General features: G+C 34.1%; 1 protein-coding gene and 1 non-coding gene across 2 annotated transcripts; one reads left to right on the forward strand and one right to left on the reverse strand.

The window, feature by feature from the left end:
- Positions 1 to 5,643: 5,643 nt before the first annotated feature.
- On the forward strand, positions 5,644 to 9,381 carry LOC107830931 (V-type proton ATPase 16 kDa proteolipid subunit). The gene is made up of 3 exons (XM_016658626.2): positions 5,644 to 5,898; positions 6,559 to 6,844; positions 8,959 to 9,381. The coding sequence occupies exons 1-3, from the start codon at positions 5,820 to 5,822 to the stop codon at positions 9,089 to 9,091; spliced, it is 498 nt and encodes a 165-aa protein (XP_016514112.1). The 5' UTR covers positions 5,644 to 5,819; the 3' UTR covers positions 9,092 to 9,381.
- Positions 9,382 to 10,785: 1,404 nt separating this feature from the next.
- On the reverse strand, positions 10,786 to 10,858 carry TRNAE-CUC (transfer RNA glutamic acid (anticodon CUC)). Its single transcript has one exon. It is a non-coding gene; the product is annotated as a tRNA-Glu (tRNA).
- Positions 10,859 to 14,506: the final 3,648 nt, after the last annotated feature.

A 14,506-nucleotide genomic window follows, 5' to 3' on the forward strand; every position in this document is an offset into this window, starting at 1 on the left:
TGTATATTATTATAGTAGAATATTTTAATTATATATATGATACATTATAAACTTATTTAGCTCTCTAAGAGAGGTTATCACGTAATAATATTTTCATACACAATTTACCATTCACAAACAAAAGTAATATATTGGACTCCAATCTTTTTCATATTCTATTTTCCTCTTCCCTATTTTTTCTTCCCATTAAATGAATAGTCAAATTTCTAATTGTATTTAGGCAAAATTAATGGCTAAAGCTTCGTTATCAACATCTTTCCTACTCAAATCAGTAATTTTACGTGAAATTACAATGAAACTCAAGCAAACACCAGAGTTTTCAGATAATATCCAACGGCTTTAGCTCGACCGTCTACTCAGCCCATAAACTTTGTAGCAACCATAATTTTTAAGAGTAGGCTTATTATTCGTTCCAAACAAAGTCGTTTGGTAGGATGCATTATTTAATGCATGTATTAGTTTTGTGTATTAGTAATACTTTGTTTGGTACACTTTTTGAACATATGCATTAGTTATGCAAGCATTAGTTATACACTCTATTTGGTATTATCCTATGCATAATTAATGAATAAGAAACCATGGTATTAACAACACAATATGTTTTAATGCTTGCATTAACTTAGTTAAAGACAAAAATATCCTTCAAAATTTATACTTGATTACAATATGCTATTATATAATGCAAGTTTGAAATAATCCAAGAAAGTGAGAAATAAAATTATATCCCTAGTAAATAAATAAATACTTAGCATATTATTTTTTATAAATAAATATTAAGTTCTATACTACAATATAGGTAGACAAATCAAATAATTTTTTTAAACCTTTTTCATATACAAACATTCCTCAACATATGTTTCTTTTAAAAAAATAAAGTGATGGACTGGTTATGAGGGTATTTTTGTAAACAAACAATTCTTTTAGAAATTGTGCAATGCTTCAATACATCAAACCAAACAATGGATACGAAATATGTCAGCATAACTAATACCAGTATCACTAATGCAAGCATAACTAATACCAACATTATTAATATCAACATTACTAATATACTCTATTCAACATTATTTTTATACACTCTACCAAACGACCCCTAATAGTTTTACCATTGATATTCATTAAACGCTTCGAAACTTTAAATTTAAAAATTAAGTATGGTGAAATTATTATTTATTTAGATTGCATATTATTACAAATAATTTAAAATATCCTTTGGAGTTTAAATACTCGAGATGGTTTGATTGAAAATTCAGATTGTAACTGGAACAAGTAACATAAATAAATTGTACTATATATTTTGTTGTTGTGTGTACAAACATCATAAACGGTAGCTTGGCACGTTAAGCAAGGACTGCTAACGTGCACCATTGCTCGCCGGCGGTAGATCCCACCGGATCCATCTTTCCACACTCACCAAAGCACAAGGAAATCACTAGTCGTATGGTTACACCAGACACAGAGAGTGCTCGCAAATGTTACATTGGTTACCAGGTATGGGCAGTGCCCCCACAATCATGCAAGTTTCGCCAACTATTGAACCAGCCAAGGCAGATCCATCGGAAACAAACATGGCTAAGGCAGCGAGGAAGTTAACATACTCAGCTGAATCGTGAGGCAACATGAAGACGATGACTGAGGTGGTTAAAGGCAATCGAGCCCAACAACAAGGGATACAATTAAGGTTATATTCACCAAAAATCAAGGATGGAGTCAAAATTGTTAAACTAAATCAACTGGAAATTGAGCAGCAATGCCAAAAATGGAGACAGCAGCAACAGAGCTTCTAGGGATTGGCTTGACTATTATTAGGAATGGCCCCTACTTATGACTGACCCAACAATGGGAATTTTTGGCGCCTGTAATAAGAGAAGAGATTATACAAGCAGTTCACTCTCTCCCACCTGACAAATTACCTTGATGGCTATCCTGCAGAGTCTTTCAAGGAATTCTGGCCAGTCATTGGTGAATATATGACCACTGCAGTTCTACAATTCTTTAAGAATGGAAAATGCTGAAAGAAGTCAATTGTACTGCAGTAACACTGGTGTTAAAGGTAACTAATCCAATATATATGAAATAGTTCAGGCTAATTGCTTGTTGCACCACTTTATACAAGATTATAGCCAAAATCATGAATGCAAGACTGAAAATAACAATTGATTATTTGGTAGGACCTGCTCAATCTGCCTTTATTGAAGGGAGAAACATACTAGACAGTGTCATCATAGCACATGAATTAGTCAACGGATATACACAGAAATTAGTATCCCCTAGGTGTCTGATTAAAGTAGATATGAAGAAAGCATATGACTCTGTTAAATGGTGCTTCTTAAAGGGACTATTGCTGGAATTTGGTATTCCAACCAGAATGGTCAATCTAATCATGGAATGTGTCATTACTGTCAAACTACTCCTCGCTCATTAATGGAGGCTTAACTCCTAGATTTCCAGCCAAGAGAGGGTTGAGGCAGGATGATCCTATATCACCCAATCTCTTTGTCCTAGTTATGGAATTTCTAAGCAGAACTTTGACGAGGTTGAAGTTGATTCCAAACTCCAACTTCCATCCAAAATGTTCTAAGTTAGAGATCACACATTTGTTTTGATGATGACCTACTACTGTGTTGTAGATCTGATAGAATCTCTATTAAACTTCTGATGAGTTGCTTCGAACATTTCTCTGCTACCTCACGGCTTAAGGCTAACATGGACAAGAGCTCTTTCTATGTAGCAGGGGTAACACCTCAGTTCAAGGAACAAATGCTGAATAGGCTACACTTCTCTTCTTATACTCTCGCCTTTAAATACTTAGGTATCCCAATATCTTCAAATAAACTCACCATCAGTCAATGTATGCCACTGGTAGATAAGATAGTTTCTAGAATCAACTGTTGGACCTCTAGATTCCATTCATATGCAGGTAAGTTACAGCTTATAAAGAGTGTTCTGTTTGAGATGCAAACCTACTGGGCTCATGTATTCCTCTTGCCTAAGAAGGTGCATGCACTAGTAACTGGAATCTGCAGAAGGTTTCTTTGGCATGGAACTAAGGAAAATAGCCAAAAAAAAAAAGAAAAAAAAACTACTCTGCCAACCTAGATCCATATGAGGTTTGAATATTTTGGACTTATTCTTGTGGAACAAAGCAGCTTCGGTGGGCTGTTTCAAAAAAGAAAGACAAGCTCTAGGTGATCTGGATTTATAACCAATACATTAAGGGGAGAGACCTCAATACTATGGACACACCAAAGCAAGCTAGCTGGCTAGTGAGGAAAGTTTTTGATGCCGAAAATGGCTGAATAAAGGGATTGCAGAATTAAATAATTATATAGTAGAAAGCAAGTTCATTATTAAGAAACATAGAATGCATCCCTACCACATCTTCCAAAGGCTCCCGGAAATATTTAGTGATGCTCAAAGGACTCATTCCTAGGCAGCAATTCATAATGTGGCTGGCATTGCAGAAGAGATTAGCAACAATAGACAGATAAGTAAGATGGGGGATTCAGGTCCCTCCAGCGTGCTCATGTCGCACTTAAGATAAGCAAGAAACACACGAGTCACGACCACTTATTTTTTGAATGTACCTACTCTAAGTTTGTGTGGAGTAAATTCCATCAGGTCCATTGGTCAATGGAAGGATGAAGTAATTTGGATAGCTAACAGAGTCAAAAGCAGGAATCCTAAATGGGATGTTCTAGGATTTTTGTTCACAGCGGCTTTATATCAGATTTGGTTGGAAAGGAATAGAAGAAGATTTCAACAAATGAAAAGAGAAGCTAATGCTATAGTCAGAGAAATACTGCAAGTTCATATAGCTGGACAAAAGCAATGCAAATGGAAGTATATATTAGAAAAGCTAAACATTTATCCTTGTTAGGGAACCTATGTAACTAGCTGTATTGTAAAGGTGAGTATAGTAGGATAGTTTACATAGAGGAATAGCAGTTATGACATAGGAGAATTTTGAGAGAACTTGTTCTAGAGTCCAATTAACGTGTGTTGTACAATTATGCTCTTGGTCAGATACAAATTTTCACTTAGCTTTTTGATTGGATTCTGTAATTTTTTTTGTATATATAAGTTGTATGTAAATTGTACTTTTGACTGGATTTTGTATATTAAAAAATTATATCCAAGTTTATATATAAATTTTAGATTTTATCATATTTATGTATATTTTATAAAAAAAATTAATTGCTTATTATAAATAGAAAATCTAGCTAAAACGGGTAAATATTATCCTAATTTTGTGTGTGTATATATATATATATATATATATACGAAAAAGTCTCATTGTTATTGATGTCACAGCAAAGTCCATTTCTTTTGAGGTTCTGACATAATTGGTCGTTCGGTACAAACTTAAGACAACCGCTAGCCCATTATATTTGATTGCAAGTTATAGCCAAAAACTTATTGCATTGGCTACAATAAAATATTCGCTAACCCACCTTATCTTTTTCATTCTGCCTTTTTGCTACGCCCGGCTCCACCATCCAAACAATTATCATAACACATCATAAATATCAGTCTTTACTTTCTCAATTTGATAGTTCCTGTAGTAAGATTGATATTACATGCACTTAATAGATTTTATTTTTAGTCAAGATATGGTTACACAGAAAGAAAAAAAAAAAGAAATTTTCGCTATGCATTACTCCATTGATAATGAAAATTTTTAGTTGCAAAAACAAAAAATCAATTTTCTGTTTTTCCTTGTTTTGCATCTTTCCTTTTAAGAATTGTGGAGTATACTCTTTTTTAGAAACTGAAAATTTTATTTATATAATACTACGTAAGTTCAAACATAAGATCCGTGGAGTATACTCCATTTGTTACAATTCCTAGATACACTAACAGACAATAAATAATTAAAAATCACAATAAGTTGCATCACATCAATTATGTAATGACTGGTTTTACAAACGTGTAGTCATTCAATATACAAAAAAGACTGTTAGTATATAAAATAATATACAAAATAGAATGCCGCTATACAAAAAATATACAAAATAGACTGCCACTATACAAAAATTATACAAAATAGATGTCACTATACAAAACAATATACAAAATAGATGTCACTATATAAAATATATACAAAAAAGACCATCATTATACAAAAAATATACAAAATAGATGTCACTATACAAAATAGACTGTCACTGTACAATTTATATACAATAGACTGTCACTATACAAAAAATATACTAAATAGACTGTCACTATACAAAAAATATACAAAATAGACTGTCACTATACAAAAAATATACAAAATAGACTGTCACTGTATAATTTATATATAATAGACTGTCACTATACAAAAAATATACTAAATAGACTGTCACTATACAAAAAATATACAAAATAGACTGTTACTATACAAAAAATATACAAAATAGATATTTTGGGCTATTAAATGTAATATGTTTGGGCCGGAAGGACATTTCGGGTCAATGGAAAAAAATATGGGCTATTAAAATTTTGAGGGGATACAGAGGGTCATTTTCTCATTTCTTTTTGCCAACTCTATAGCCCAATGGGTCTAGTTCTTAAAAAGATCTTGGGCTAAGCAAAGTGCGGCCCAAATGGTACTCCTTGTTTTGTTTTTGTCTTTTACTTTGCTCATGTGTGTAGTTGACAATCACAACTCTGATTCTTTTAAGACAAAAAATTGAGATCATCCACAAGCTAAAGGCTACAATAATATCTCTCTCTCTCTCTCTCTCTCTCTCTCCCTTTCTCTCTCTCAGAAGACATTGAGAAGTATCTCAGATCCAAATCAATTACACACTTCTGAGATCCAATCAGAAACAATGTCTTCGACTTTCAGCGGCGACGAAACTGCTCCCTTCTTCGGCTTCCTCGGCGCTGCTGCTGCCTTAGTCTTCTCCTGTAAGTTAACGAAAAAAATAATAATATTTCTTTTAGAGACGGATCGAATATCATCGACATAAGGCGATATTGGATCATTGTTGAAAAGTTTTATCTTTTAAATCCGTTTTTTTAGCTCAACGGGTCTGTGTTCAAAAAGTTCATGGTAGTGGTCAACTGTCTTCTTATAAGTTCCGTACTTTATCTTGTTTTAGGTTCTTTTGCCATTATCTAATATGTTTGCGTGTCTTTAGTAGTTTTGATAAAAAAAATTGTATATACTTTTTACACACTGATTGTATGCTTGATCTGAGTTCAGTGTATGCACATCCATGATTTGAACTTTATGGGTTCTTCATTCTAGGACACGACCTCAAGTGCTAGTAATTAATTAGGTCTTAAGACTTATACAGTGTTTGGTCAAAGCTATTGGGTTCTGCCGAATCCATATCTTACCCCTGTATATGCACGTTTAGTATGTGTATGTCTCGAACAATGTGGATAATTGTATATACTAGGTGTATCCCACTGTTATTATTCAACATTCTTTCTAAGAGGCGGATCTAGAATTCGGAATCAGTTGGTATATGATGCTCTATAAAAAGATTGATAATATCCGCATATAGCTACTGATTTATTTCCAATGTTAATTATGTTTGTTTATCTTCAAAATATTGCTAGGTATGGGAGCAGCTTATGGTACAGCGAAGAGTGGGGTAGGGGTGGCGTCAATGGGTGTGATGAGGCCGGAGTTGGTGATGAAGTCAATTGTGCCGGTTGTTATGGCTGGTGTTTTGGGTATTTATGGATTGATTATAGCTGTGATTATTAGTACAGGGATTAACCCGAAAACCAAGTCTTACTATCTTTTTGATGGATATGCTCACCTTTCCTCTGGTCTTGCTTGTGGTCTTGCTGGCCTTTCTGCTGGTATGGCCATTGGAATCGTTGGTGACGCTGGTGTTAGGTAACCTTCTTCTGCCCATTTTTGCTCATTTTTGGATGATCATATAAGTCATTGCCATTTGGTTAACTTTTGTATTTTCAATATGTGCTTAGATCTTTCTAGGCTGATGATTCTTTTCCTTGTTTTACTCATATAACGCTAAAATGGTACTTGTTGTAGGTTTACTTTTTCCTTCTTATGTTACTCATTCTTAGTTGTATGGTTAGCTAAGTTATATTTGTATACAGTAGATTGCAGTCTGTTTTCTTATCCCCTTTAAATCATAAAAGAATAATTATGCTTCGCTACCAAATTAGTTGGGTTGGCTATATGAATGACATATATCTGTTCTGTTTTATTTGGACCCATCATATTCCAGCACACAGTAATTTGTTTAAGACAAGTTAATAGATAAATTAGGAGTTTCCTAAAATTAGAGTTCTCTGAATCTCATGCTTATCTTGTACACTTCATTGACTAACCAAAGTAAAAGACTCCGACAACATTGGACCTAATGTAAGTCTGCCAACAACGAATAAACCTTAACCCCTTTTGAAGAATAGCAAGCATTTTTCATGCCAGTTGAACTTAGCTTTTGTGGAAACTATATCAATGTTTCAAAAACAAAAAAATATAGTGAATTTGCCTTCCGGTAAAGACAATTAAATGACAATTGACTAAGGTAGTGATATGACAACCAGGAATTCATAATCCCACATAACTAGCATTGCCATCAACATTTTGTGTCTGCAACAGTTGCTGTTGTGACCATCGTGATGAAGAGTTGGTCTATTGTAGCTCTCTATCTTGTTGTGCTGTCCTGAGACTCCTTAGTAAGCTGAAGATACTCCCTTCTTTGCTTACTTCATTGACCTATATTAGTGATAGTGTACCTGTTTAGCCCCGGTTAGGAGGTGTGAGAGGTTCAGACATGTGAAGAGGAGACACCTTGATGACCATGGTGGGCCAGAGGAGGGGTAGAGGGAGGAGGCCTAAGAAATACTGGAGTGGGGTGATTAGGCAGGACATAACGCTACTTCAGCTTACCGAGGACATGACCCTCGATAGAAGGGTGTGGAGGTCGAGGATTAGGGTTGTGGGTTGATAGGCAGGCTAGAGTTTCGTCTAGTCTTTCCGGTAGTATTTGTACTAGTCTTGTATTATCCTATTCCTAGCCCCTTGCTATTACACAGCGTGTCATTATTTCCAGCAGGAATGACTCTATTCTTACAATGTCATATTCTTAGATCTTTGTTATTGCACGTTGCACCATGTGCTTCCGTGTCGTATTACCCTGTTTTTGCTTCTGTCTGTTTATTGCTTCATTTTCACTTTTCTTGAGCCGAGGGTCTTTCGGAAACAACCTCTCTACCGTTATAAGGTAGGGGTAAGGTCTTGGTACACTTTACCCTCCCATACCCCATTTATGGGATTTCACTAGGATTGTTGTTGTTATTGTTGTTACATGTTTAGCTAATCTGTAATGCATGGTTGATGTTGATTTACTATTACACTTTTGTGACTTGGTCATTTAAAAAGTTATGTCCGTCGGGGGTCGTTTGGTTGGGTGTATAAGAATAGTGCGGAATAAGGTGTATTAGTAATACATGGATTAGTAATGCATGGGTTAGTAATGCAAGCATTAGTTATGCAGATATTATTTCTTATCTACTGTTTGGTGTGGTGTATTAAAATTATAATGCATTGCATAATTTTTAAGAAAAATAGTTGTTTACAAAAATGCCCTCCATATTCTCAAGCTTTAAGGGACTTTAAGGATAATTTTGTCTTTAACCATACTAATGCATGCATTAATAACCTTGTATTACTAATGCCATGGTTTTTTATGCATTACTTATACATAGGATAATATCAAGTATGATGTATAACTAGTATTAGTTATACACATGTTGGAAAAATGTACCAAACAAGGTATTAGTAATGCATAGAGTTAATGCTTGCATTATTTTTTCTAATACCTCCTACCAAACGGCCCCTCCGTCTAATCGAGTAGATGTGTTGTAGGTATTGATGGTCAACTAATGTTGATTTGGTGTAATATTAACCTTTAGTTGAGAGGGAGCTTTCCTTGGAAGGAAACTAATTAATTGTTCTTTTATGTATCTATTTCACAGAGCCAATGCACAACAGCCAAAGCTTTTTGTCGGGATGATTTTGATTCTTATTTTTGCTGAAGCCCTGGCTTTGTATGGCCTTATTGTTGGAATCATCCTCTCTTCTCGTGCTGGTCAGTCTAGAGCAGAGTAGAAGAAGAGAATGTTGTGCACCATTACTGTGAATTATCTTTGTGTTTTTCATGGATAAGCTAGTCTGGCTGTTGAATTAAATTTCCTTTTATCTCTGGGTTGCAAGATTCTGTACTTGATTGCTTGGTTAGAAGAATTGGTTCATATGTGCGGTTCTGCTATAGATTAGATCTCTAAATAAAGAAGTCGGTTAATCTGATGCCCCAACTTTCAAGGACAACGGGTTTTTGTGAAATGCCACTGTATCATTTTTTCTCAACTTGAATTCAAGTTTTTATTATTCTGTACCCAGTTTTATCTCTCCGTTTGCCCTTTCCCTTCTGCTTCTATTTTAGTTCTGCAATTGTTGTCTACTCTTGCCGTATTTGACTCGAATTTAGGTGTCACTATTTGAAGAGTATGTTTGTCATTCTAGCTTTTGCTTTCCGAGTTAGAATGTTAGCCAATTTGTTGAACACTGATCAACCCAAGAGTGTAACCTAGATCATCTTATCTTCATTACTTCATGTGACTTTTTCTAGTGAAAATTGATAGATCAAGGGGTTTGCATTTTTATCCCATAATTCACAGGATGATCTGCATTGCTGGGATTCACACCTATGTTTGGCTGGGTGACCCCTTGTTGCTTCTGTACTGAAAATAGATGTGCTGTGCTATTCAGTGGTGGGTGTATCATGTCTAAAGTGGTTTCAACTGAACCCATCATTTCCAATACGGAATATAGTTATACAATAAAAGTCACTAAATTTTTAGCACATTAAATTCTAAACTCATAATTCCAGAAGTGCTATAGGCTCAGTGATAACTACTTTAAGGTTGAACCAATCAAGTTTAAATCCAGAATCCTCTTAGGTTCTATGGACACATAACGGAGTCTCCTTTATCTTCTGGTTGTGCTATTACCAAATGTAATGTAATCTCCGGTTCCACTACACATGACGTCAAAAGCATGACAAAACGAAGATCAGTTTACTCATTTTTGAGCAATAGTTTTCACTCATTTTTGACGTCAAAAGCATGACAAAACTCAATAAACTTTTTTTCTGTGTTTCATGCCTGCAAAGTCAATGTGATCTTTGAATTGATAAAAGAAATGGTTAAGTGCTCCTTTTAGAAGTTATAAAACATTCTGAAACTGGATCTGAAACTTTGCCTACTTCTGCCTATTTTTTATTGGGGGATGGGGGGATGAATATTGAGGAGAGAAAGTTGTCACAAACCACATGCGCTTGGTTTTAAATTTTTGATTATAAAACTGCTACCTGTAATTTAAAAAGTGATATTTTAATAATAATTCTTTACGTCTGAATTTCAAATAAATGATTATTAACTAATCAAACAAAATCTATCGTTTCCGCAAAAAAATAATCGTTTTATAATGAAAAATGAGACTAGTGTTTAAGAAATTGATTATTAAATATCTTTAGCTGCGGCTGAACTTCAATTAAGTGATTATAAAAAATTTAGTGGATTTTTATAATCTTTACGTTGTCATGTATATAGATTATATATATGAATATCAATGGGAAAAAAAGATGAACTTTTTTCTTTCCAGAAGAGGATAATTGTGAAAAGTCTCGCTTTGAATTATATGAGTATCTGACTACCTTTTAGTACCTGGAACTTCATTTTTCCGTAAGCGAGACAGAACTTTTCCTTTTCAGGAAAAACAGGAGACGAAAAGGACAAAAGAAATTCCGTTGCCGGGACTTGAACCCGGGTCTCTCGGGTGAGAGCCGAGTATCCTAACCAACTAGACTACAACGGACTTGCTGCTGAAGTTACCGTACACTTTCATATGACTACATGCTAAACCTATTTGTCTCTTCGTCCTATGGTTCCTGCACCCACATAAAAAATGTTATGTGGATACATTGTCATCTCAAAATTTCTCATTGACTTAACACATGATAGTATCATACTAAAAGGGAGGAGATATAGTAGAGTGTCAAGAACAAGAAAGGCCATTTTGGTAGAAGAATGTGGAGTCAGGAGTGTCAAGAACTGTTTGAAATCTTGAGTTTTCAACATTCCGTTGGTGGATAAAAGGAATGTCTTTTTATGTTTTAGAAATAGAGTATATGAAGGGGGGCACATTTGAAGGCTGTTTGAATCGTTAAATCATTAATGCTAAGAAAATATCTGCTGAAAACCCGTTGCAATGATCAAGTAAATAATGCTCGGCTTGAGGTTAAGATATTTATAATAAATACTTATGTGTTTATTTCAGTGAGTGTATGGAGAATAAGGTTGGCATGTGGGTCGGGCCCGGTCCTAAGTGGGGCGGTCCTACATGGGCCGTTCTTATGCGGTCCGGTCCTAAACGGTCCCGGGCTTCGCGGGCTTCTTGTTGGAACCGGCTCGGGACCGGGACCACGAACTAACGGTCCCCGGATTAAGTGGACCGGTCCCGGGCCTAAGTGGGCCCAAGCGGGCCCAACTGATACTTTCTATTTTTAATTATTATTTTTTTATAGAAGTTAGAGAAAAAAAATGGTAATAAAGATATATAAGCTATATTCGATTTATATACTATATATACATCTTACTATATATATATATATATGTGTGTGTGTGTGTGTGTGTGTGTGTGTGTATGTGTGTGTGTTAAGATGTATATATAGTATAGTATAGTATAGTATAGTATAGTATATACTATACTATATATACATCTTAAGATATATAATCTATATTCGATTTACTATATATACATCTTAAGATATATAAGCTATATTCGATTTATATACTATATATACATCTTACTATATATATATATACATCTTAAGATATATAAGCTATATTCGATTTATATACTATATATACATCTTACTATATATATATATATATATATATATAACTATATATTCGATATATATACATATCTTAAGATGTATATATAGTATATATATAGTATATATATATATATATAAGCTATATTCGATATAAGATGTATATATATATATATATATATATATATATATATATATATATATATATATATAGATATATATATATAAGAAAAAGTGTAATTATAAAATAATTGGGTTTAAAACAAAGTTGGAGAGGTTAAATGCCTATTTATAAATAGCTAACGGCTATTTTGGCCGGTAAAACAACCATATTTTAAATGCCATAAAGGCTATAATGTGGCAGATTTTGTTTTTTTTTTTTAAATTAGCCCTTGGGCCCGGATAGGCCCGTTTAGGACCGCTTGAACCGGCCCACTTCCCAGCCGGTCCCGGTCCCAACCGGTCCCAGTCTCACGGGCCTCGCCTATGGGACCGGCCCACTACCCAGCCCACCTCCCTACGGTCCCGATCTTATCCGGTTAGAACCGTTTAGGCCCACTGTCCATTTGAACTTGTGATCCTGAGCCGGACCCGATCCTAACCGGCCCACGTACCACCCTTAATGGAGAAGTATGTGTGAATGAAAATCACCAGCATTATTTAAATATATAGTGCTTAGGTCGAGGATTAGACACTTCTAACAGACATACCATTTACAGTAGCGGTTTTCACTCGCTTCTACATCGCCCCTTGGGTGCATTAAATTATTATTTTGCAACACATTCTTTTAAAGATGATTCATGATATTCTAAAATTCTCTAACATTTAGTTTTTTATTTAAACTATTTGGTATCTTCTCCTTCATATTTAAACCTCTTCGTTGCTTACCTGGCATAACGTGTGTAATAACTCGTTTGAAAGCATGTGACATCTGAAAAAACCACCTAAATGGCCCACCTAACAATATATAATGGCTAATTAGCCTAATCCTTTTTCAACTAAGAATGGGCATAAAAACCGAGAAACTGAAAAACCGGACCGAACCAAACTAATTCGATTCTTTGGTTTCCGTTCTTTGATTTTTTACTATGGTCTTCGGTATTACAATATCATTATTTCTTCGGTTAAGTTTTCGGTATTAGGGTATTGGAATTTCGGTATACCGAAATACAGAACTTTTTTAGTATCCATATTAAGTGCCTAATTTAAATTTGAGTCCAACACATAACTCCAACTCAAGTCCCATAGTTTAACCCAAATAACCTCTTAAAGACTTATAGCCTAATTTATTTTTTATGGGCTTTGATTTAAAGACATATAAATGTTGCTTTAGTAGTGACTAGTGGCAATGTTAAACTGTTTAAGACCTATAACTGTTGCTTTGATTGCTCGCCCCTCACCATTATTTTGTATGTGCTTATCACGGAAGATGCTTTAACACTTAGCTAGTCACCATTAAAAGACTTAATATTTTAAAATACTTTTTTTTAAGTCTTTATATTTGTTTATGGGTTAGAACACTTGTTTTGTTTATGTTTAAGGAATATTATTGCAGATGTAAAATTCTTTGTTTGTTTGAGTTTGAGCCTCTATTTTGTATGTGCTTCGCCAAGGTTATGTATGTGTTAATGTATTGCTTCAGGTTGGAGTCTTAAATGTCATACCTTCATCTAACTGAACTGTGAAGGTTACTAGACTTGATATTTGGCAGTGACACTCTTAATTGTTAATAACTGTTCCTTTCTCTATAGAGGAAAGCAATTGAAGTGACTGAGATTGAACAAAGAATTGGAAAATTTTTATTTCCTTTTAGCTTATCAGAATATATTGATATTACTATATTTTAGTAAAGTATTAAAATAAAACTTGAGAAATATTTACATAAACTAAACCATCGCTTTACGATTATTCCCATCGTCGCAATCAATTACGGCCATATTGTCCTACCGTCCACATTCTTGTATGTAGAGCTTCAAACCGGATAAGAAATACCGCAGCGAAAGCATATTAAACCGAACAAGAAATACCGAATTGTACCGAACTAACTTTGGTACGGTATTTTGTATATATAATTGATAAATCGAATACCAAAATACCGAATCGAAATGCTTACACACTGAATCGAAGTACCGAACACCCACCCCTACTTTCAACTATGTTTTTTTAATAAATATTCTCCTTATTTTCTTTATATCTACATTTCTTCCTCATTTTTTCACCATTCTTCCTTATTTTTTCACATTTATTATTTATTTTTCACATTCTTCATCATCTTTTTGTTTTGCCTTTTTTCTTCAGTTCTCCGTATGGGTTCCCTCTGAAAAATTTTCTCCCTCTCTTGTTTCCTCTAAAATGATTTATTCTCTTTCTTGTTTTAATCTTCTTTCATATAATATAGTTATTGTTGAAAGAACACTCATATAAATCTTCTTATTAAATCCAACACCTTGTAGATAATAAAATTTAATCTCTTGAACCTTGTTTGTGTAATCCAGAATTAGAGAATGTAGTTATCGGCCGATTGGGTTCTTATATGCGAAATTTTATTTTGTATAATATTGTTTATGTGATATAAGATCATTTTTAATAAATGCAACGCTATATGCCTTCATTTATTTTTTTATTAT

The sequence above is a fragment of the Nicotiana tabacum genome, chromosome 15, assembly GCF_000715075.1.
Source record: "Nicotiana tabacum cultivar K326 chromosome 15, ASM71507v2, whole genome shotgun sequence".
NCBI lineage: Eukaryota > Viridiplantae > Streptophyta > Magnoliopsida > Solanales > Solanaceae > Nicotiana > Nicotiana tabacum.

What these genes read in the sequence shown, in the direction of transcription:
- LOC107830931 (XM_016658626.2), top strand. Translation starts at nt 5,820, where the DNA reads ATGTCTTCGACTTTCAGCGGCGACGAAACTGCTCCCTTCTTCGGCTTC. An exon ending in TGCTGCCTTAGTCTTCTCCT is followed by an intron (nt 5,899 to 6,558) that starts GTAAGTTAACGA and finishes AAATATTGCTAG; the next exon opens with GTATGGGAGCAGCTTATGGT. An exon ending in GTTGGTGACGCTGGTGTTAG is followed by an intron (nt 6,845 to 8,958) that starts GTAACCTTCTTC and finishes TCTATTTCACAG; the next exon opens with AGCCAATGCACAACAGCCAA.